Consider the following 24,650-nt stretch of genomic DNA (forward strand, 5'->3'; position numbering starts at 1 on the left):
CTATTTTCTCTCTTCCTCAATCTATTCAGCCTCCTATTTCCCTTCAGAAAAGGGAAAGCCTCCCAGGGTTATCAATAAAACAAGACATATCAAGTTGCAATAAAACTAGGCACTTTCCCTCATATTAAGTCTGGATGAGGCAAACCAGTAGGAGGAAAAGGGTCCCAAAAGTAGGAACTATTAGGAGTACCACAAGAAGACAAGCACCATAACATATATGCGAAGGGCCTAGGTCAGATCCACGAAGGCTCCTTGATTGTTGGTTCAGTCTCTTTGAGCCTCTATGAGCCAAGGTTACTTGACTCTGTAGGTTTTCTTGTGGTGTCCTTGCCCCCTCTGGCTCCTTCAATCCTTCCTCCCCTTCTTCTGCAGGGTTTCCAAGCCCTGCCTAATGTTTGGCTGTGGGTCTCTGCATCTGTTTCCATCAGTCTAGATAAAGCATCTCCGGTCATGACTATGCTAGGCTCTTGTCTATGACAAACTACGGATCTTAATTCATTAAGTTGAGATGATATGAATAAGTCTGTTGATTTTTATCAGATTCTCGTGGTGATTTTGATAAAGAGTAGTCTGAAGAACACTTTTTGAGCATCTGTGTTATGTTGGTAGTTTGTATAACTGACAACTCCAGAAGAACAAGATAATAATTAAAAGAGACAATTTATTACAAACGAAGCACAACTCTTCCATGTTCAGAAAATTTCAGTTTACTGTTCTATTTATAAAAGATCAGTCAAAAGAAGTTGCCTTCTAAAGCATGTTAGTTATTACACAAGATCCCAGTGAAGAAACACATCCCTGTACCATACTGTACCATGTAGAAAAAACTTATTAATCATTAGGAATATAGTACCTGAAAGTCAACCCAGTGACCTTTTTACCATTTGCCCATAAAAATATAAAACCCTGGCTTCTTTTTAAAACATGAAATCACTGTCAATAAAATTCATAGGAATAAAATTAGGTTGAAGAAAATAAAGCATAAAAAGGTGACACTGGTCAGCTGCCTAGTCAACGTTAATATTAATATTAAACTTTCCTAAGATGCATTAAGCTCCAACAGTCAGTCCAAGCAACACTTTCTGATTACATTCTGACCAGCACACGGAGTGCTGCTATTCTAAAAGCCTTGAGATGGCATAATTTTATTTTACATATATACAGACTATGCTATTTATATACACATCATGGGACTTTTCCAGTCACTTCAATGATAGGGACTTGTCACGCAGAACATTTCTGGTTGACTTCTTGCATTCAGCAAGGTCTCAAGTAGCCACTTTTTTTCCTTCTCTACTGAGAAGGGTTCTGGGAAGTCTGAGTGCTTAGCTTGGTTTGGGGGAGTGGAGAGGTGGAATGATAAAGAGTATTAAAAGTCTGGGGTTTATAAATAATGTCTTTTTCTCGAACATGTCAGACATCAGCTACACTTTTGATTTCTGTGCTTCCACCAGACTGTATGATCCTTTCATGTTGGCTTTTCTTGCAAAGTAAATGATCATCCCGATGGCAGGTATTATCAAGGAGGATGCACAGTAGAGCGCAAGGAGTTCAGGAGAAAAATAGTTTTTGTTATTTTCTCTTCCTGGAAAATAACCAAATGGATATAATTAATGTCTAGCACAGATGGAAATAACTTTTTTGTGTTTTATTTGTAACAGTACAATGAGTTCTTCAAAGAAGGAACGATAAAAGCTATGGTTGAGGACCATTGAGACTCATATAACACATTTTTTAAAATAAAATCCAAATAAGTAGCTCATGATTGTTATGCTCATGATGGGTTCATGAGGGTGACAGTTATTGATTCAAAAAACTTGGATTTTAAAAGATTGCTTTCAGTGAAAAATGGAAGGGAGAAAGCACACATTTTGGTGATCTGTTTTATAAGAGCAGGAATCAGAAATATCTAGTAAAGCCCCGTGACTCTGACTGGTATGAACTGAAACATCTAACAGTTCTCTAAGACAATCTTTCCAACACTCAGAGTATGGCCATTAAGTAAGAGATAGAGCATTCTTGTCAACGGCTGGCTGGCATGTGTTTTATATGCTGTGTTCCTTTGTCTGAAGCAAAAGCATCTTTATATGAGTAATCCCTTCCAGCAGTGATATGCTTTCTTGATTTACTGATGCTCTTCAGACATTTCATTTAAGGAGAAGTCTTAGTTACTCAGAGAGTGCATTCTCTGATCATTTCCTGTGATCAGAATTGATACTCCAACATTCCCTTAAAACCCAACCACCAAACTTTCATATCCCCTAACAGCTTGCAATTCAACGTTTGACCATGCATTCATCTGTTAAATCTGTTTTCCTCTCTTGACTGAAGACTCTATAGAGATAGTTGTGTTTGTATGAGATGCTTCACAGCTAGCAAGCACTTAAGACACTGCTTGGCATTCTGGATAGCAACAAAATATTGACTACTAATAAATTTTTTCTTTCTAAATCCTACCATATTGCCACATAGTCATAAATATAGTGCTGAAAATGACAATTCCTTTTAGAGCTTTCAAAACACTCAAGTAGAAAAGACTCATTAGTATCAAACGAGTGAGTTACTAAAGGATAAAATGATGCTTCACCCTAAATTCCATGATGGATTCATTTTTCTGTTTTCCTTTGGTAGAATTGCTCTAATGGGCTACTCATCATAATTGATTTAATGAGCTACTCATCATAATTGTGGTTAGGCATCAATATTGATGACAATCTAAGCCGAAGTATTTTTGTTATTGCTTTCTTTTCAATTAAATTATCATCTTTGCCTTTCAGTTTTTTTTCATCAGACATCTCTTGAAAACTCAAAATTGAGCCAGTTGCTAGGACAATATTCTAACACATTTTTTATTGAGTCTATAAACCTTGAAAGTCTTAAAGATTCCTGATCATTTATATTAATGGAATGCATTTAAGCCAAAACCAAAAAAGGCAAAATAAATAATAATTCTCAACTAAAAAGAAAGAAAAACCCATTCAAATTATCCAGTGGGGGGAAAAAAAAACAAAAACAAAACAGGTCAATGTTTGATCTCTATTCATATGCAGCTATTTGAAATCATTTACATACTGGTAGCATGAATGTCTGCCTGGGTGACTAACATGCTTTCATTGTTTGTTTAAAGGGTAAATTAAAAGTGGCAAATACATTAAGAAATTAATTAAGCAATTAGAGAAGACAATGTGTAAAAGAGAAAGTTATAAATGGAAGAAGCGGCTTTCAGGGTCTTGAAGAGAAACAGCTGTGCACACACAGGATGACAGAAATCTTAGGAGTGTAATTTCCTGGGGCTAGGCGAAGTTAGAGCTAGCCAGAGGAAGATACAGCTCAGCCACTCATAACTGAGATCTCGGTCTACTTCTGAAGGCAAGAGCTACACACACCGTGTCATGCCCAGTGATATGGTCCAACACAGTGTCCCATTCTTTGAATACATAGGATTGTTTTCTCCGCCATTTTCATCACAAGTGGGTGACTAGAAGTTTGACATGTAATTAAGATAATTTATCCTTCTTTAATATTTCTAAGTGGATATATTTATAGTCCTCTGAAATGAAGAGGTGCTATAAAGAAATAAAAAATATGTATGTTAAGGTTTTTAATCTTGAGGAACTTGGTTAGTAAAAATTTTATCTGTGTTTGTACTTGGGTTTAGATTTTCTCTAAACCGACATGTGAGTAGTTAGCTCTCATAGTTAATGCCAGACCTCTTCAGAGTTGGCATTCATTAGCATGTTGTCTACTCTACCAGCCTGGATTTCAACATACAACAGCTCTTTGCCATGCAAAGGATCCAAGGCTTATTAGTCAAGGCTAGCATCAATAAAATTAGCAGGCACTCACAAGGTAGAAAAGGAAATTGAGGAGTGCCTATATGTCTCTGATGGAGCCATCACTCTTTCCTTCTTCATCAGGTTAAAGTCAGACAATTGGGGCATGGATTTCAAAGGAAGCTCTTGTGAAATCTAGAAATCGTGCTTTGGATCCAGGCCACTATCCCCAATTAGCATCCTCACAAAAGAGCCATGCAGAAAATATGCAGTCATTCTGTACTCTGAAAAGCAGAGCTTCTTTGCAGTGGGGAGCAAAGTCTGTGGAGGGTTGTTTTTCTACCCTGCCTCCCAATTCCTTAGTTTCCTTTTACACTAGGGGAAAGGTTGAAAAATATATGGCTAAACACTTAGCAAATCCAAAACCTCAGAGACCAATGATGAATTGGCAACTTTGAAAAAAAAATAACAAATGTGAATTCCACATTCACCGATGATTAATGTCCACTTCCTGGCTAAATGCTATAGGATGGAACAGCTGTGCCTGATTATTTCAAGAAACATTAAGAAACAGTCGCTCCGCCCAGAATTCAGTCTCATTTTTGCCAACTTCGTCTAATAGTCTAATACTAGAAACTTGCTATTCTCCTTGGAAACTTTGAATAATTAAAAAAAAAAAAAAAGCAAACCAAGAAAGCTAACCTTTCACATCAAGTGTTAAACTTCTTAGTTGTGAACCAACTTCAGTTTTAGATTCACACTCGTACACTCCAGCGTCCTGCAGCTGTGCCTTTCGGATGGTGTATGAGCCATCAACCGCTTCTAACACCAAGTCTCCTGTCTTTGCTTTTTTTTTCAGGATTATCCATGTTTCGGGCACGTTTCCGCAAGTGCAGGAGATAATGACAGTGTCTCCCTCTTTGACGCTCTCAGAAGGAAAGGCTGTGAGCTGTATGTCTTTTGGAGAGACTGAGGAGAGAAGGGACAGTTAGTGGGGGGCAAGGGGACAGCAATCCCACACAGACTGAGGACATTGGCTGTCTCTGCCAAGCTATTTGTGATGCTTTCTGCATGAGCTGTAAGGAAAAGCAGGCAAAGAAGTGGGGCGTTTGCCCAGTTCTAAATGATCATATTCCAAGCTAGAGAAGACACATCTCAGACTTTCCCCCCCCCATTCTTAATATAAATTTTTTACACCCAGCCAAAGACAAACATTAGATATTTAATAAGTAGCTGTAGAATTCAAATATGGGAAAAAAATCTTTACTTTTTAAAAATCACATTGCCCACCAAAATTTTCCTTGAAGTGCAAAAGCCTTTTGAGCTAGGTGCTTCCTGACCAGGAAATTAAGACGTTTACTGTTGTTAAGAGCATAGTTACCAATTATCAAGTCTCAAGGTCTTGCTGATCTTATCTGAGTCAGAACAACAAGTTTTAGAGGGAAACACCGAAAGTCTGTTTTAGAAACACTTGCTTAAGACCATATATTTTGTCAACTTTGATGCTCCTCCAAGGCCACAGGGCCATGATATCCATCCTCGGGTTTCCTTTTCTCTTAGATGGTCACACTGTGTCACCCAAGCTGACTTCAGGCTCTCCTGATGGTTTTCTTTGAGATTATGTGATACCCTCCCCAGGTTCTTTTTTTTTTTTTTTTTTTAATTAATTTGAATTACAGACCTCGGTGAAATGAGGCGGCGACAACAATGCCCAGCATATATCTTAACAATAATTATAGCAAGAGATACACAAGAGGGTGACCCCAGTCCTCCCAGAGAAAAATCTTTTGGGGCAATGAACGTTGATTGCTTCATAATTTTGCCCATGAGAGCCTATGGCTTCAATGTGCCAAGCAGAAATTGTTGTATTCTCAATCTTGGCTCCTTCATCCTCTAGAAGTGAGACCTACCTCTATATTCACCCCAGTGGTTCCATATCGGCAGGCTGAGAGGCCAGAGGGCACAATCACTGTAACCTTTAATCTCAGAGTTTACCAAAGGTACCCTCTTGAGCATCTAAACAAATCCTGAGTAGCTTCTTGGAAGTTGCTTCTCAGGGTCCTGTTCAGCCCTGTTCAGTGATGGTTTTAATCCTAAATCATTTCCGACCTTTGTTTCTTCATCAAAACCATGCTCTCTGTGTTCCTGAACTTCTAGCTTAGTTTCTGGAGCGTGCATTTCACTTGAGGTGACTGGGATTTTAGGGCAATTGATTTGGCCTTGAATAAAAATCCATCCCAGGCACAGTGTGGAACTGCTTTTTAAATTTATTTATTTTTTAAAAGTATTTTTAGAATATAATTGAAGTTTTGAAGTAAAGGTTTTCCTTTTCTCTCTTTTTAAGGTTTATCTTTATTTTTAAGCTACTCGTATTTGTATGTGTCTATGTGAGTTCTGTGTGTGTGTGAGTGCAGTGCCCATGGAGGCAAGGACAGAGTATGGAGTTACAGGCAGTTCTGAGCCTCCCGACGTGAGTGCCAGGAACACGACCTAAGACCTAAGTCACCTGTAAGAGCAATTAGCACTCCTTACTGTTGAGCCATCTCTCTGGCCCCAAAGGCTTTCTTTTCAAAGAGGACCTTGTCTGCCATCAGTAATTCCATAGGAAATAAACTAGCCATAGATTAACAGACATACCCTGCTCACCTTGGATAATCAGTTCAACTGACTTTTTGCTGATTCCAGCCTGGTTAATCCCTTCACACACGTAGATGCCAGAATCTTCCATTTTTGTAGACATTAAGGTGAGTGTAGTATCTTCAGAAAGAGGCTTCATTTCCCCATTATTTAGCTGTCTGCTCCACAGGATTTTTGGAGCTGGAATACCATCGCTTGAACAGGTCAAGTTCACGGGACTGCCTTCCTCTAGGACAGGAGAGGGGCTGACCCAGATGGTGGTTTTGCTGGGGGCAACTGAAAAAAGAAAGAAAGAAAAAAGGACACTTAGCTTGACCCACTTATGCCCTGAATTCCAAAGAGTTTAGTCAATGTTGTAAAACTAGGCAATTGACTCTGGGTTAGTATAGTTTATAAACTGTGATAACCAGCCCAGAAAGTTTCTGTGGAGAAGATCCAATGGGAGTTAGGATGCAAAGAAAATGTGAATATTTTCAAATGGTAAAAAGTTCTGTAGAACTCTCTTGATGTCAAAGCATAGAAAATCAAGTATAGCATAATGTTTGGGCAAGATGGGGATTCGAAGCCTTTGTGTGACCCAATGAAGAAGAACCAGAACAAGATGGAACTGACTCTTTCTAAGGGAGAAAAGAGAAAAGTGTGGAAAAACACACACACACACACACACAATGGTATGTATTGCCTAAGCAGGATGCATTGTAATATCCATTGTGAATAAGAAAAACCCTTTTACTACCCCTTGAACCTGGGTTGATCATTTGGACAGTAGGATGTGTATGAAGTGAGATGGGTGGAAAGATGTCCCTGACAGAAGTTTTATGAGGTGACTTTCATCACCACCTTTCTCAGCTCTGTTCTGGCTACCTTCCCTGAGGATGATATCACACTAAGAAATGATCAGTGGAACCACACTCATAAGGCTCAGACACCTTCAGTGAAGCTACCCATGACAAGCCAGCTGCTGGCCTGCCTGAAGATGCCTGATTGCGCTCTACTGAACCTCATCAGGGCTGAGTAGCTGCCTGGCTGGCCCATTCTTGAATGTCAATGCATAGGATCATACATAAATAATAGTTTGTTTTATGTTATGAAGAATGGTTTGCTATAATCACTATTATCTAGATTTTTTTTTCCGTTTTCTTCACAGGGGTTTCAAACGTTAACCTTCTAACTACTCCCTGGCAAACATAACAGAGAAATCCATATTCAGTTGTAGCTGCTCCACACGTGCTCTTACCATTGACATAAAGAGTCTGTGTACTCTGCCTTTGTTTGGGTTCAGATTCCGTTTCGCCACTGTGTAATTTAGCCAGGCAAACAAGAGCTTTCCCAGTATCTTCCATGGTGGGGATGAAGGTCATTTCCAAACTTTTGGTCTCTAGGGATTTCATGCCCATTTCCTCCGAAAAATCTTTGTTCATCAGCGTAGTCTCCCCCTTCAGTAATTCAATCTCCAGATGGTCAAAAGGGTACACGTTCGGGACTGTGCAGTTAACAACGACGGGGCTCCCGTGCACAAGGGGCCCACTCATCTCAATTTCCGGGTCTTCCGGGAATGCTGCAGGCATCAAGCAAAAATAATAGTTATATGTGATATTCAAGGGAAAGTTGAGCCAGACTCTATGAAATGCAAAAGTCTCAAAGTGACAGCTTTTGATCAGCTGGGAACAGTGTGGTCTCAGGTCCAAGTCATAAGTAATACCGTTAAGTATAACGACACAATTACAATATTAATTATAAATAATGAAACAAAATATCTAGTATTTTAAGTCAATGAGTAATAAATGCATTTGCTCCTTATTTTTCTCTCCTAATGATGCCATCTTGCCTGTTCTTTTCTAAGGGCACAAAGGCTTCTGCCATCTTATCAATTAACTATATAACTTTAATGTTTTAAATATTTGTCATGATATAGTAATTAACAAATATAAGCTAATACCATCAGCCTTCATTATCTCCTTCTTCTGAGCAGTCTGATAAAATGATTATCATTTAACTTAACTTATAGCTAGAAAAAGGAACTAACATGGACAAATGAGACTTTTCACACTATACACACCTAGACAGAGTCTGCCTCTATGAGTCTTGAGTACATAGTTTTTCCAGTATCAAATGAGACTCACACTACAGTTCTCCATTTGGTTAGTTTATCAAAATTTGGTTTATTTTATGAATAAATTTAGGCAGTAAGTTTTAAATACTTTTGAGAATTTTTTACACTTTGTTTTTAAGACAGAATCTTTCTTTTTCGGCTTGGCTGACCTGGAACTTTCTGTTTAGATTAGACTACCCTCAAACTCACAGGGATCTGCCTACCTCTGCCTCCAGATCAGGTAATTCTTGTAATTGAGAAATGAACTGCCAGCCCAGTGTGGTAGTATAAGCATTATGGGAGTCAGAGAAAGATCTTTGAGTTCAAGGCCAGTCTGTTTGACAGAGTGAGTTCCATCAAAATAAACAAAGAAAAGAACTTAAAACTGTATGTTTTCTCACATATGTGAAACCTAAATTTAAAATTTAAATTATATACATGAATGTATTGATATGGATGTGCTTGCCGGTCATAGACCTAAAAAGAAGATCATGGGAGAATTGGAAGAAATTGTACAGGCTGTGAGGATTAGAAGGGGTACCAGAACACATGCAAAAGGAAAGAAGAAAGAGGGAGTGTCTGGGGGATGGGAGGGGGAGCCATTAGAAAGGAGACAGACCTGGAGAGGGTGATGGGAAAGGAGAACGAACGAGAAGAAAGCATAATGACACAGACTGATGGTGCCATGATGAAGGCACTTCTTTGTATGTTAACTCAAAGCATCAGTAAGAAAATGAACCGTTCTAACCATATTGCTTAGAATCTGAGTAGGTATTCTCTCATGTACATAACATTCACAATACATGCTATGTAAATTAACAAAAATGACACTAAGATAATTATCAAGGTAAAATTAATAACAGAACAAAACAACCCTCCCCCAAATGAAGCTAAACACTTGTCCTTAAGGAAAACTTTGTTAAAATTATAGATTTTCAAACATGTCCACATTGCAGTAAGCTATCACACTGTTCCCATTTCTGTTGGGAATGTGGCTACACCAACAGATCCTGGACTCTGGGAAACACGATGAAACACTAAAGTTTAACCTCCCATCTCTTAACAGGCCCTCTCTTTTTCTGAAAAAAAAAAAAATCCTGAAGATTAACGTAAGTTTGGACAGGGCTTTAGATGGAAAATCCTTACAGTATGTTCTCTGGAGTTGAGTGAATAAAACAGGGCGGCCCTACCCTCCCCAGAAAATAACAGTCATGTGGTCACTGGAAGGTTTATTGTTCATTCAGAGTAGACTGAGGGGTTCCAGTAATGTGAATGTGAAATTCATGGATACTGGGGCTTGGAAAGTGTTTTTATTAAAGTAATTTATAAAAGGAGGGGACAAGAATGTGTGTGCCATTTGTTCACAGTGTAAATCAACTGTATAGCTGCTATTGATGATTGATTCTGCTGCAGACCGCCCCACACTCAGACTGAGTAAAACCTGCCTTCATTTCTGGCACTCTCCTGTTCCCCATTGTTCCTGTCTGAATCCTGCAGATCCGCTTTTCAATCTGCCTTAACACAGTAGGCGTCTTCCTGCATTTCTCCCTTTCACCTGCCATCTGCCCCTTAGCCCCATAGGCCTTCCATTATTTCTTCTTTAATGAAAAAAGTCAGAATAGTATCTAAAATGTTATATTCTTATTTTAAATACTATATTATATATGCTATATGAAATATAACTACTATACATAGTAATGTATAATATATTATTTTAAATGTATTATTTACATGCAATACAAACATGCTACCTCTAATCAGAAGCATGACTATTTGGGAAAAGAAAGGGAGATGGGGGCAGATAAGACAGAGTCACAGGAAGGTGAGATGAGCAAAGCACAGTGATCCATTATTTAAAAACAATGAATACTACACACAGCAAACCTATCTCTCAAAGATGGCAGAAGAATAAAGACTTTTTAAGTGATCAGTAAAAGCAAGGAAACAAAACAAAGCTATGCACGTGCAAAGCTCTGGATTCCATCCCTAACGTCTCAAAACAGAATGAAATAAATCAAAAGTCAGGCTTGAGACTCGCTCACAATTTGTATAATGAGGCAGTCACTACTCACTTAGTAGCTATCTGAATGGGCACAGCTCCCATCCCTCCCCAACCCCATCTACTCTCACTCACCACCTCCATATACCCTATGGACATGCGGAAGGAAAGAGAAGCAGAACCTCGAGTATGGTCAAGCACACGAGGAGAGAATAAGACCAGCCGTGTGCGCGAGCTGAGCCACCTGTGATGCATTGAACCACGTCCAGAGATCTAGGGATGATTTACAAAGCCAAATCTCTCTTCCCATAAACGGATACCATTACAGATTCACATTCTTATTCTTCCAGAGGAAGGAGAGGAGAGGATGGAAATCAGGTTTGCCAGTTTTGAATTCCACTTACAGTAGACCTCCACCTGGATTCCCCTTTCCAGTTTCCTCCGCACGCAGGTCACAGTGCACAGGTAAGAGTGTTCATTCTCGAAACTCACAGAGCTCAGTGTCAGTGTGGACTTGGCCCCCTCACTCCTCACCTCCCCATTGAGGGGGCTGTCTATCTGGGTTCTCCAAGAAAAAGAAGGGGAGTCACAGCCAACAACAGCACATGTCAGGACAACCGAGTCCCCAATCTGTGCAGCAACCCGGGGTCCAGGGGAGATGTCAACAGTAAATGGCTTCTCTGAAAAGGGAAGAGGAGGGGGGAAAAAGAAAAGAAAGAACAAGATGAATAACAGATAAGATTCTTTTATTATTACATCATATTTCCATATTCAATGTTTATCTTTCTTGATCTCTGTTCAGCTGCTATCTGTGCCAAGAAGAAATTACTCCTTTCAATTGGGAAGCTGTCAGGAATAAGGCCACATCTTTTAAGAACGGACTCATGCTGCTCCGTTGAGTCAGGCAATCAGAGTAAGTGTAGATAACAACTTGTCAAGAATGTGGTGCTGGAGACATCTTTTTGGGGAAACGACCCAATCTCTGCTCTGTGTAGTCAATTGACTCACTGTGAGGGTGCAGGACCTCAAGTCATCCAGTGGTTTCTGTGTGTCAAGCATCATGCTTTCTGCTTTATGTGCGTGCCTTGTCTCACTTAATTCCCTGAACAATTTCATTAGCTGGTACTATGATTTCTTTTCTACTTCCTCATTCTCCTGTGTCCTCACCTTCTCTTCTCCTAGCTCCTATCCTATTTCTTCTTTAAGACATTTAGGCTTAAGCTAAATTTGCAAGGTGGAACAACTGAAATTTGATGTGAGATAGGTCTGGCTTGAGATTCTAACTTTTCTGTTCCTAGACAAGTTTATCCTCATGTAAGGATAAACTTAAATCTAAAAGAGTTACAGGGAAAATTGCACCAAAATATACTCTAAGTAAATTCAGTATCCTTAAAAAAAAACCATTCATATATATCTAAGGATTGGAATTCCAATATAGAGTAGTGTCTTTGAGAGTCACACTAAAAGCAAAATAAAGATGACATTAAGTTTACATTAAGTATGTTTGATGTATTATCAAAATACTTTGTACCCATTTAGGGTAGAAAGCTGAATGATCAGGAAAAACTCAAGTGTCCAAAATGTTCTCCAGCCACCAGCTACAGAGGTGTGGATGAGATGACATATTTTGAGATAAAGAATTCTAAATCTTGATTCTGTTCCTCTGAAAACCCTGGGGGTAGTTGAGAAACTCTGCAGTTTGGTATATGGATCCCCAAAGAAAATTACTAGAGTGTTCTTGCAGGCTGGAGACAGGAGGAAATCTCAGCACACAATCCTCCATTTTGCATTGTTCTTTTCTGTACCAAGAAAAATTGCTTTTCTGTGTAACAGTAGCATTGTAGTATTTTTTCCAAAGAAAATTCTCCCCCAATGCATATTATATTTTTTTAAAAAAAAATTATTCAGAACAGTAACTGAAGCTGGCCAAGTTCTGTCCATGCTGGTGTGAGAATGAGGAACTCAGGAGGAGATTCACTTCCTGCCTGCAAACAGAGTAGCTGAAGGGCCCTTCTAACTTCAGCACTTAAGGTTGTTACTAGCTCACATGACATTATATAAAGCACCCCCGTTCCCAAGCCTGGAATACATTTCTTTTGCCCATTTGAAACAGGGCCCAACGTTACGGGATGCAGGTATTCTAGGACAGACAACAATCCAGATCCACACTTTTAGCCATATAATGTCCTCTTTGACCATTTGAGAATAGTAACCCACCTGAGTTAATCAAGTAGTGATCTTTGAATTCTACTTTCTTAGCCGTCTAAACTTAAAGTCCATGTTTTCATGGATTATAAAAATGTGTTCTCCATGTTTACATTGTATGTTTTTATTCAGCTAGTGTTTACTAAGCACTTATTATTATTATTATTATTATTATTATTATTATTATTATTATTATTTGTCAGGTACAGTTATTAATCCATTCAAAGGCCCATACACAAACACAGGGAGCACCTTACTCCTGAGTCTAAGAAGCTTTCAGTTTAGTGAACAGACATATTCAAAGCCACACATTTTTTTGTGCTCGTACTAAAGTATATATTTTGACTTAGTCATTCCACATTATATAATATGCATATACTTTTTGCTGGCCAATTATTTTAAATTAATTTAAAAATAGAGAAAAATTAGCTACAATTGGAAGAGCATGTTTGTTTGTTTGTTTTTTAATTAAAAAGAGCCTATGAATGCAACTAAAAGCTATCTGGCTCTATGAAAATGATGAGATACATTGCATCTGCGTTTTCTGGCTACCTCCCAGAACATGGTAAAGACCAAGAAAACATGAAATAGAATGCAGAACTCTAGGCAAGCATTAAGTGTACAGTTAACTGATGCCATTATTATTATTATTATTTGGTGTTAAGTTGCATTTTTTTATTAATTACACTTTATTCATTTTGTATCCCCCCCATAAGCCCCTCCCTCCTCCCCTCCCGATCCCACCCTCCCTCCCCTTTCTGCATGCATGCCCCTCCCCAAGTCTACTGATAGGGGAGGTTCTCCTCTCCTTTCTGATCTTAGTCTATCAGTTCTCATCAAAAGTGGCTGCATTGTCCTCTACTGTGGCCTGGTAAGGCTGCTCCCCCCTCAGGGGGAGGTGATCAAAGAGCAGGCCAATCAGATTATAGTAAGAGCTGGAGGGGACGGGAACTCCACAAGCAGAGCAACAGAACAAGATAATTTGAACACAGGGAACTTCCCAGAGACTCATACTCCAACTGATGCCATTATTAATCTGAGACTTCATCCTCCCATCTGTAAAATGGAAAGAAAATACTCCTACTTTAGTTCTTGAAGACCGTAGATAGCTTATACAAAGGGCCAGAAGTACAGCTGATATTTGGGAAATGCTGCTATTTAAGAAGATCTTGCAAAATCCCAAATGGGAAATTACATACCAAGGCAACGGCAAGAGAGTTGGCTCAAAATCTCAGCCATAGGGATCGTAGGGAGTCATTTTGAAGTAGAAGGGTCATGATCAGGTAATTCGGAATGGGAACATACATCCAGTAATAACATGTATGTAGCAGTGCAGTTCCCGGGTATATGGAGTGTATATGAAGACCAAGTGAAGTAACATGAGAATGCCAACTTCCACAAGGCAGGAGAAAGAACAAGCCATGAAACGGGACAACCGTGAAATGACATGAGCTAATAAAGGACATGAGCTGATAAAGTGTGGAGGTGCTGGGAGAAAGGAATATATGTATGTATGTATGTATGTATGTATACACGCTGAAGCACATGACTGCCAGATGGGCCACCAAGCAAATTTAAGGAAGGAATTTCAACATTAGCATTGTGTCACTATTGCCCAACTCTCAACAATGGCACCTCGTCACAATCCACTCACCTTGAACAATCAATTCCACCTCTGCTTTGTCTCTCCTAATCAGATTAACCGCTTCACATACATAAATTCCTGAATCTTCCATCCTCATAGCAATTAAGGTGAGGGTTGCATTGCCTGAGAGCGGCTGTAGAATTCCATTCTCTAATTTCTTGAGCCAGAAAATCTCAGGAGCTGGTAGACCCTCGCTGGAACATGTCATTGTCACAGCATCGCCCTCTTGAAGCCTAGTGGAGGGATGTACGGAGATGACCGTATTCGCTGGGGAGGCTGAAAAGGCAGAAGATAATAAGAGTCCACTTTAAGTATCACCTCCAGCCAATGGGGAGATTTATTTCTCTTGTAGACGGCACTTATGGTCCTCCACAAAGTTGGTAAAACTGCTCTGCCAAGTTGGAGTCAAGAATCACCAAATCGTAAAAAAAAAAAAAAAAAAAAAAAAAAAAAAAAAATTCAGTCAGTCTACTTTCTAACCAATAAATTACAGTTTTTTGATATTTGATGTTTTCAGGGAGCCACAGATACACAGATATTAAGAGAAGCCCTTAAAGTTTTGTGTTTCTGCCTTTTGCTGAGCACTAGAGTCCTGTGGAGAAACTTGCCAGAAGCACATCCAGGTCAGCTTCAGCACTAACTGGGGGAATCAACCTACCTGGGTCCATCAGGTTGGCTTTTAAATATTAATTATTGAAAAATTCTCTTACTGAGCTGAAAATTTCCCGGAAGCAACTAGCGTTTATACAGTGGCCATAGTCCAGCACTCTGATCTTCCAGAGAAATGGAACTGTTCTTTCTTGTGCAGCTGCCTTTTAATGACTTAACTATGCCTCTCTTTCAAAATGTTGTATTCTATAAAGAGAAATATTCTTTATCATGATTGGTTTCTCAAAAGGCTTTTAAAAGCTTTTCTTAAAAATTTCATCATGCTTTGGGTAAATATATTGTCCTTGACACTGACTCTTAAATACAGTGCTCAGAGTGGAACATAATATTTCAGTTTTAACAGAGTACAATGAGTTCCATTAGACACAATTCTAATATAAGAAGGCTTCACATCAGCCAGAAGTCTCCAAGAGCTAGAAGACAAACCCTAACACCTTCTCACCTATCGCACGTGTGTACGTGTGAGCACAGTCATGTACACACACAAACACACACACAGATCTTGTCAATTTTTCTAAATCTGTGAAACCAATGTTTCAAGGATTAATGTAAGCATTTATAAAGCATTTTATCGCTTAAGCCATTTTATACTGTTCAAGCAGGTAATATGATGATGATCCCTCCTTGACAGACGAGAAAGTAGAGGAATTAAACAACCTTAAGGTCATTCAGCTAACAGGGAAACATGACACTAAGTACTCTAAACCCAAGCCAGTATCCTATTTTTTTAACAATACCTTTTACAATATCATACCCTGGATAAACAATGTAGTAAAACTACACATTCCTTGTGTACTACTTGATATGTTTATTGTAACAATAAATAAAACAATCCATATCCAAGACTAAATTCCCATAGAGCAGAGCTTGCCCTGTGAGTACTTACTGTAGACTTGCACTTCTTTGACAGTCTCCCTTTCTTTGGGTACAGAATCAATTTGGTCAATGTGTAATTTAGCTCGGCAAACAAGAACTTTTCCAGTATCCTCAATGACAGGAGTAAAGGTCACTTCCAAACTCTTGGTTTCCAGAGACTTCTTCTCCATGTCTTCTAGAAACTCCTGAGTCTTCATGAGGTGGTCACCTTTCAATAGCTCCATCTCCAGCCTGTCAAATGGGTAAACATCAGGAGCCAAACACTTGACCGTGGCAGGCTTCCCAACTTCCAGCGGGCCACTCAGTTGAATCTCTGGATCTTTAGGGAATGCTGCAAAGACAAATGAATGCACAAGTAGACTTTTTGGCTCCTGTTGATAACTTCTCTGACTGTCTTAACACAATACAAGTCAAAACAAATGTTTTTGTTAACACTAGGCTTAATTCAGCATAACTAATTGTTTATGTAGCTAGTCATGGTTTGTGGTAGACTCAGGAAGCAAGTATTCGAATTAACCACGTTTTAGAGGCCATTTCTGTTTTAATCCTGTGAAGAAAAGAAGAAAGAAAAGCCTAATATCTATTGGAACTCATCTATAGATGTAACATAAAGGAGTTTCCTTTCTTTCTTTTTTCTTTTTTTCTTTTTACTGTTACCCTGGGTGATAGAGACCACATGTCACAGAAAAGGAAACTGAGACATAGTGTGGTTGCAGAACCAACCTTGGTCACACAGCCAGCACAGGCTAGGAGCAAAGCTCATGTGTGCTGTCCCTCTGCACTATGATTCCAGTGCCATATCGCACCCCGTTCTCGTACGGTAGTGCAGATACCGCTCTACATTCCAGACGAGAAGCCCAGCGCTCAGAAATGGCATCACAAAGGAGGATTACATCTATAACCGCCTAGAAATATGGAGAATGACTTTAAAGGGCTGGCTTCTGAAAAGGAGACCTCTGGCAAGGATCCATCCACCAGGAAGGCATTCTTTTGCAGTCTCTCCATACTGGATCCATTCCCCCAAAAGCCTGGGTCGTGTTCTAACCAGCACTCTGCCGAGCCTGCCAATACAGGGGAGCACACTGTGTTGCAGCCCCTTTCACAAGGTTTATCCTTCTCATTACATCTGTCATGATGGCAGCTCGTTGCTGTCCGAGCTCCACAGAGTATTACAACAAATGTGGACTAGAGAGTTAACTGCTAAGAACAGTGAGAAACAGACACTCTTGCATCTTGTAGAGGGGAGAAAGAAAACAGGCGACATAATTAAATCCAGAATGGTCCTCACTTCTCTTTTTTAACTCTCTAACTGTACAGTACTTGTGGGCAAGAGGCAGAGGAACTGGAAATGCCTTATTATCTAAAAACCTAGCATTTTAAATTTCCCCTCCCGTTATTTATGCCTGTCACAGTCTTCAGGAAATGTGCCTAGAATCCACACAATTTTACGACAGGTAATATAAGAACTTGCTACTCTTTCCTGATATTTATATAACAGGGCCTTCCAAAGAGCTCGGGAGGCTGCCTAGACATAAACTATGCATACACAGCCAGCATAATTGAAAGCAGCCGGTCAGGCTCAGCTGCCTGGGAAGCCTAGCTACACAAAGGGTTTGTTGAAATTTCAATTAAAGTTAATCGGCAAAGTCGATTAATTGAGCACAGTAGGAAGGAACTGAGGTGCTTAGAAGATGACTCAAATGAGGTGCTATGAAGAAATGTTTTATGTGAGTACAATTGTTTTTTTGAAAGAGATAGCATTAGTAACCAATGATTTCAAATGATTTCTATAGGGCTCATTTATCCCCCACTCTCCTTGGTAGCTCTGTTTGCTGAGTTGAAGATGGGGGTAGGATGCATTTTGGGGTAGGCTGGTGCAATATGGGTAGCTGTGCATATTCCTGAGACAAATCTACTTTATTAGACAAAAACTCCTTTGAGCTTTGAAATCAAGGCTTCATGGCATCAACAACAAAAACTCTTGAATTTATCAGTGTTGAAAGAGTGAAATGTTAATAGATGTTTTGATTACGTCTATCGAGAAGGTTTGTATACTTACAGAGCTCCTTAATCTGCAAGCAGATCTTAAGCACCAACTTGCACAAGAATAAGTGAATGGAAAAAATTCCAGAAAGAGAGAACTCATCATTCCTTTAGGTATATGAACAAGTGAACATGAAATACAACCAGATAGAAGATTAGAGAGAAAGAAACCTAATAAAACCTTTGAGAGGTTCACATTATATATACATATATATACATACATATATATGTATGTATGTATATGAAAACAAGGACCAGAAGTTAAAATTTGGGTTCCTGGTCTCAGCTAGCTTCCTCTATCCCTGGCTTTATTGAAATGTGTTCTCGAGCTAAAAATCTAGATTCTCTTTAAAAGTTTTTATTAAATACAGCATTGACTTTTTTTCAACCAAAAGAGAGAAAAAACAGAACCTCTTTCGGGCACTCACAGTAGATATCCACCTGGATTCCTCTCTCCAGTTTCTCGGAGCCACATGCTGCTGTACACAGGTACGAGTGCTCATTCTCAAAACTGACAGGATCCATGGTCAGGATGGACTTGGTTCCCTCAGTCCGCACCTTCCCATTTAGCGGACTGTCTATCTGGGTTCTCCAAGAGAAAGATGGGGACTCACAGCCTGTGGTGCTGCAAGTCAGGGACATGGAGTCTCCAAGCTGAGCAATCGTTCTGTATTCAGGAGAGATCTCGACTTTAAAGGCTTGAGCTGAAAAAGCAAGAGAGAGAAAAAGCAAGTTTTACCCTGGTCTGTCTCATGCTGTGTCCTTTCTCTCTTGCACAAAACACATCCTGGGCGATCTACTTTTTAAACTGTCTCAGACCGATAGCAAGACAGTCCCAAAGCCTTGAAGTTGCTGTTGAGGAAGAAACTCGAATCCTCGCCATGAAGAAGAACGCTCAGCTCCGACCTTGAAGACCATTGCGCAAAGCTAGTTTGTCATTTTCTAAGTTTGACTTCATTGCCAAGTACAGGAAACTAAAGAGATAAACTTACTACTGATATAATCCAAATTACTCACTTAACATTGGAAAAGGGTATCAAAAAGTCTCTGCATTTCTGTGAAAATATTTGCTTTTATAGCAAAACTCTATAGCACACCAAAAGCTATGGACATGTGAAAAAGGTCAGGAACTTACAGGCTGCAAACAGTATCCCAAGTACGGTTGAGACTCCAAAGATCGTGACCATCTTCTCAGGCATTTTGAGTCGCTGCTGTGCTTAAGAAATAGAAGCTTCAAAGCCTTCTTTGTGCCCCACGTGAAAGTGTCTGGGAAAAGTGTTCAGCTCCCAAAGCCAGCCAGGCTGGTGTGAGTGAAATAGAAAGTCTGCTCTTTTTATAAAGGGTCCGTCCTGCTGGAGAGGCGGAGGGAAATCCCTTCAAGGGGAAACCCAGGGCAGAGCCAGGGAAAAGTTTAGCTGACAGCCAGCCAAGTCCCCAAGTTAACCCCTTCAGCTGCTCTCAGTGCTGAAGTCATTCTAAGTCCTGGGAAACACAACACTTCCAAGTCCATAAATCTCAGGCTTTTCCTGACCTTCAGCTCCGAAGGGGCTATCTTTCCTGAAAAGATTTGAGACAAAGATCATTGCAAACTGAAACTGTCCACTGTATGTGTGTGTGTGAGAGAGAGAAAGAGAGAGACAGACAGACAGAGATAGAGATCACTGGCTAAATAACCACTAATTTTTCTTCATTAAGAAATATATTTGCAATTTAACAAATAAAAATTATTCTCTTTCAGCAAAAAGGAAAGTATCCTTTATTTGTCATTTTGGATTCATCATTATGAGACACTCTTTTAGAATGAGAGACAGTACAACTTCTTTGTTTTATACTTTGTATTCATAAATGTATTTTTGACAAAAATTCAACACTTTGAAGTAATTTTCTGAAGTAAAAAATGAAGAGATATTAATGCAAAACTAAGGAAATTATGTTTTTCTTTTGTTGGAGGACGCCCCAGCCCTTTGGGCTATTGCTGGATGACTGGAAGTCTTGCAGTCTTGAATGCAAAAGAAAGGTATCTGTCTAATAAGTTGTTGTGGTAAATTTCTTTGGCTGCATTATTTAGCCACAGGTCCAGTATGAACATATAATCAGATTTGCTTTTTCTTATAGGAGATGAAATGACAACCAACTTTTATTATTTTCTCCTCCCAGTGAAATGACTTTCCGAAAGACTCAATGAACTGTATCTTTGAGTCTGACACATGCAGAGCCCATGTCCTTGCAAAATGCTTGCCCATCAGAAAGAAACCGGAATAGCCACTTCCTTGTATTATACATGTGCGGGTCTACCTCCTACATTGCATTATCAGTTCCCTTCATGGCCAGAGGCTAGCTCTTATTCATAGTTGTTTCTACTCCTTAAATATATAACGCATGGTTTTGCATGTAATCACTATAAAGCCTGCTGCAGTAAACGCTAAAAATCTAAAAAAGAAACTTTCAAAATACTGAGCATAGTAGATAAATGCCACATGAGAAAAAAATAATTCTACAAGAAAATGCAAGTTCCCAGACATTTAGGCACATATAAGATAAACAGTACCATGTCAAATGACAAACGCCATAAGTGAGACCTGAAATCTCCAAATGCTCCTGCCTGGCAAGAAAGACCTCTGACCTTCCTCTTGGGAATGCATGTGACTCCCACTGAGAGGCAAGTAGGAAAAGGTAGTTGAGGAATATATTCTAGGACTGCATATCCAGGGAGCAATATAATTGGCTGCCAAACAAGTAATCCACAGGATCTCAACAATGACCATGTCATGAAAGAGGACTATCGACCACTTGTTATTGTTATTCACCACTGGGATAGATCAAAGGCATGCAAGAAATTTTCAATCCATTTCTTTGACACTCAAAAAAAAAATAATTACTGGAATCACTCAAACTCATGTTATTTGATATCAGTTCTCACCCAAGTGTGTGGGAGAATAATTCTTTTTGGGAGTGGAGAATAGTAAAATACGACAGAGGAAGTGAAAAAAAAAAAAAAACAATTTGGTGGATTCCATAGTGTCAAATCCTTCCTCATTTAAAGAATCACTACTCATATAGCTAAAGAACCTGTCTGTGCCTATGTAAATCTTTTATAGTAGCTTTATCAGAGGTCCAAGAGCCTGAAGTTTGAAGCTGGATCAGTTGTATGTGAAGCAAATAATGGGGACCAAGATTAAGCCAGTCCTAGTTCTGCTCTCCTTCTGTGGACAATTCTCATGATTCTACTATGGTTGTCCTTGCCCAAACATCACATCTATGTCTTAGGCATCTGAAAAGTAAAGGGCAAGAATTCAAATCCAGTGGGCCTGACTTCTCTGAAGGAGCTTACCAAGAAGTCGCAAGCAGTGACTTGCACCAACAGCTGACTGAAAAGGTAGAAGGTCAATGTCCTCAAGAAAATCAAGATTCTGATGATAAGAGCATGGCAGAAAGGGACACTGTGTCAGGCAGGTAATTAGCCATGTTACATTTTTCTAGTTCAGTTCAACCCATGCAGCTTTTACTGAGAAACTACTGCACAGACACTGTGTTGCTCTAATAAGCGAATGCTGAGGGGGATGAAGGTTTTAGAATGAAGAAGACCTTCATGATATCAACAAGAGACGTCCACACGGCTCAAAAGACGACTCAATAAAGCGACCATTGGTTTGTTTGCAAGAAAAGAACTGTATTTCAGTGAAATGATGTAAGCATAAGATTTTCTAAAATCAAACTGTAGGGAAAATCAAGTGCCAAGACACCTCGTGCCATGAAGTTATCGTGACGATCAGGGATTTTGAGGAAAACATTACTGATATCACCAAAAAGAAGGAAAAATCATATTCCATAAAATGCACACATACTGTGGGTATTTCTTAAATTTTTATAAAATAAAGAGGTTTTCAGCAAAACAAAAAACATTTTCTTCTCCACTTTGTAAGTCCATTTCGGAGAATTTGAATCTTGTCATTGGTGTTTTGTGTATGCCATGCGCTTGTGCACAACAGGTCAAGTGAATGTGCTCTTGGTTGTTTCTATCTCCTCGAGATGACCTCTACAGTTTCTACTAATCCCCTTCTGTGACTTTCTTGCCTCGAAATGATCCTGCTCTCCCTAACAAGCGCTTCCCCATTTCAACAGATTTTTACCTCTTGGCCCTTAGAAGTCATTTTCACTTTTACCTGAACTGATGTTGGCTCTGTCTCAGGTGTCTATGAAGTGATATAAAATAAATGAGATATTCCTTCTGGAGCAATTGTTGCAGACTTTTCTCTCAGTTTCTAGGAACACTTCATGTCTTTACCGTTCTTCGCCTAACCTGTCAACCAAAGCGCACTGTCGTCATTGCTTTGGGGCTATAAGAAAAGTAGGTGAGTCTTTTTCACCTTTACTTTATATTCATGTGATCAGGAAACTCAGAAGTTTGGTTGTTTGAGAAGTATCAGCCAGTGATCCTGGCAACAAGCAGCAGGATTTGAGTTTCAAAAGCAGTCTTTCTTACCCAGGGATCTTGGCTTGAAGTGCTGTATTCAACCAAGCCATCTCAATGTCCACAGAGGGTTCCACTCTTTCTTCAAGCACTAAAGCCATCACGAGATTTAATTCAAACAGAACAGTTTGACCATGGTAGTCATCACGACCTGAGACTATGCCCAGTTCTCAACCAAACAAAAGGGATGAGCAGACATTATGGTAACACCCTCACAACTTAAGATTGTGAATCCAAATGTAGAAGTCCATTTAGCCTTTGTTGGAGCTTAGTTGGAAAATTAGTGAAGACGCTGAGCTTGCAAACACCCCTGTTCCGATAATCTAATAGCTGTCTCTAGTGGATCCAAGTGAGATTTCTTTTGATGAGAGCTCCATACACCCTCCTTCAATCATGAAGCCTGATCCCAAATAAACTCCCTTTCTCACAGGGAGGATTAGAAATACTGCTAATAGGAGTAATAGAAATACTGCTGGAATCAGAGGGTGATGAGTTTGTAATTTTTATCCATGAACTGTTCTAGTCTGTTTTAAAGGGTAGGATTGTAAACTGGCTATGGTTTTCACCTGTAAAACCAACACTCAGGAGACAGGAGCAAGTTCAAGGTCAACCTGAGCTACCTAGCAAGGCTCCATCTCAAAATAGTCACGTGGGGATTAGTGGCTGCCTTGACACAAATACATTAAGTGGTCATGTGTCAAAGACTTGTTGACTTCAGTCCAGCGGGTTTAGCTCAAAACAGAGATGGGCTGGATTAACCAATGGCTGAGGGTTTGCCAAATGAAAACAGTATGGAGGCAAAGGACAAAGGATATTGCCTGAAACATGGTACGCAGGTAAAGCAGGCAAGCATAAGGGACATCTCAGCGACCTGGACCACTCTGCTTGGCTATGCACACACTCATCTCCAAACAATGCACCTAGCAACCTGCTAGCAGCCGAGGACTCCACCTGGGTAGAGCTGCATGTAGACCTGCCTTTACCGATGGAAATAACTCCTCCTTTTAGCAGCTCCTTGGTGCCTGCCTGTTTTTATTCAAACACATCCTGGAATACAATCTCAAGCCACTGGACAATGGGCATATTTGGGTAGACTGTTTGGAGTGCATGTGCAGTAAGACAAACCCTCTCTTATTTTTACAAATAATTTTTACAATTTTTACAAATAATTCCCTAGTTACCATCTTATGGCTAGGCATAACTGGCCGTGCATATGATTAAAATCAGATGCATTATGGGAACAGGCATGTAGTGTGCAAAAGGTTATAAAATACGAGCCTGTCAGCCAATGTAAACCCCCCCCCCATTAGGTCCCTAGTAGCCAAATTCTGTTTCCCTTTAACCCATTAAAAGCAGGCACTAAACAATAATCAAGGCCCTCGAGCATTTTAACAATAACAAATAACACAAGGGTGATTAAAAAAAATGGAGCCAAAGACCTATTAAATTAGGATTATAATATAGTAAGTGAAATGGGTCAGAGAATGCAAACCTTGATGTCAAGATTTTAGTTAGCAATATTTTGGGTAATGACAAGAACTAGAATATGACCCTGGGAGAAAATGACTAAAGTTTGCCAGGTGTGTTGACTGTTATAGACAAGTAATCAAGGAATTCAGGCCTCACATCTATAAGTATGCAAGGTATTTAGGTAAAGATAGAATGGAGGAGAGGAAGAGAGGGAACCAGGTGTTGAAATCATTCAAAGGCGGAGTGGAGTCTCCAGACGTTGTCAGGAGGCTAACAGACATGGGCTTTGAACTGTGGTAGAAAGGGAAGAACCTTTAGAAGTGTCATTGAGAAAAGGAGAATCCTCAGTCTAACTGAGGATTAGAGCTCTCTCCAAGCTCTGATGAACGGAGAGTCACCATCTGACACGATATTCCAGATCACACCAGGCTTCTATGAAAATGAAAAATGAAGAAAAAGTTTTGTGAAAGTAGGGCCATCAGGAGTTTGATAGATGAGCGATCTCAGTTAAAAAAGAGTGTACAAAGAAAGTGTTGAGAGACCCAGAATTGAATCAGAATAAGGGGTGTACAGATAATGTATTGATAAGGAAGTTACACGAAAAAGTTCAGACAGACCTTCCAATTCGGAAGTAAGGAAATTATTCTTGATGGTGTTAGAGGAAGTTGTGAGATGATACCTTGGCTTTGTCCTTTTCTACTTCACAGCACTTTCCAGGGGGAAGACAGGCAGGGAGAGATGGTGTTTCCAAAGTTCACTGGTTTTTGAGA

General features: G+C 39.6%; 1 protein-coding gene across 2 annotated transcripts; it reads right to left on the bottom strand.

Annotated features, from left to right (window-relative positions):
* Positions 1–647: 647 nt before the first annotated feature.
* Vcam1 (vascular cell adhesion molecule 1) lies at positions 648–19,231 on the bottom strand. 2 transcript variants are annotated; one of them, XM_055628309.1, is made up of 9 exons: positions 19,075–19,231; positions 18,368–18,643; positions 15,907–16,227; positions 14,361–14,627; positions 10,906–11,181; positions 7,648–7,968; positions 6,420–6,686; positions 4,476–4,742; positions 648–1,585 (listed from the first exon to the last, which is right to left on the bottom strand). In XM_055628309.1, the coding sequence occupies exons 1-9, from the start codon at positions 19,136–19,138 to the stop codon at positions 1,425–1,427; spliced, it is 2,220 nt and encodes a 739-aa protein (XP_055484284.1). In that variant the 5' UTR covers positions 19,139–19,231; the 3' UTR covers positions 648–1,424. The 2 variants fall into 2 exon arrangements, with proteins under 2 accessions (XP_055484284.1, XP_055484283.1); XM_055628308.1 differs by having other exon boundaries at positions 6,411–6,686.
* Between the last annotated feature and the right edge of the window lie 5,419 nt (positions 19,232–24,650).

Source organism: Psammomys obesus, unplaced genomic scaffold (assembly GCF_907164565.1).
Source record: "Psammomys obesus unplaced genomic scaffold, mPsaObe1.curated_primary_1811, whole genome shotgun sequence".
In the NCBI taxonomy this organism is placed as follows: Eukaryota; Metazoa; Chordata; class Mammalia; order Rodentia; family Muridae; genus Psammomys; species Psammomys obesus.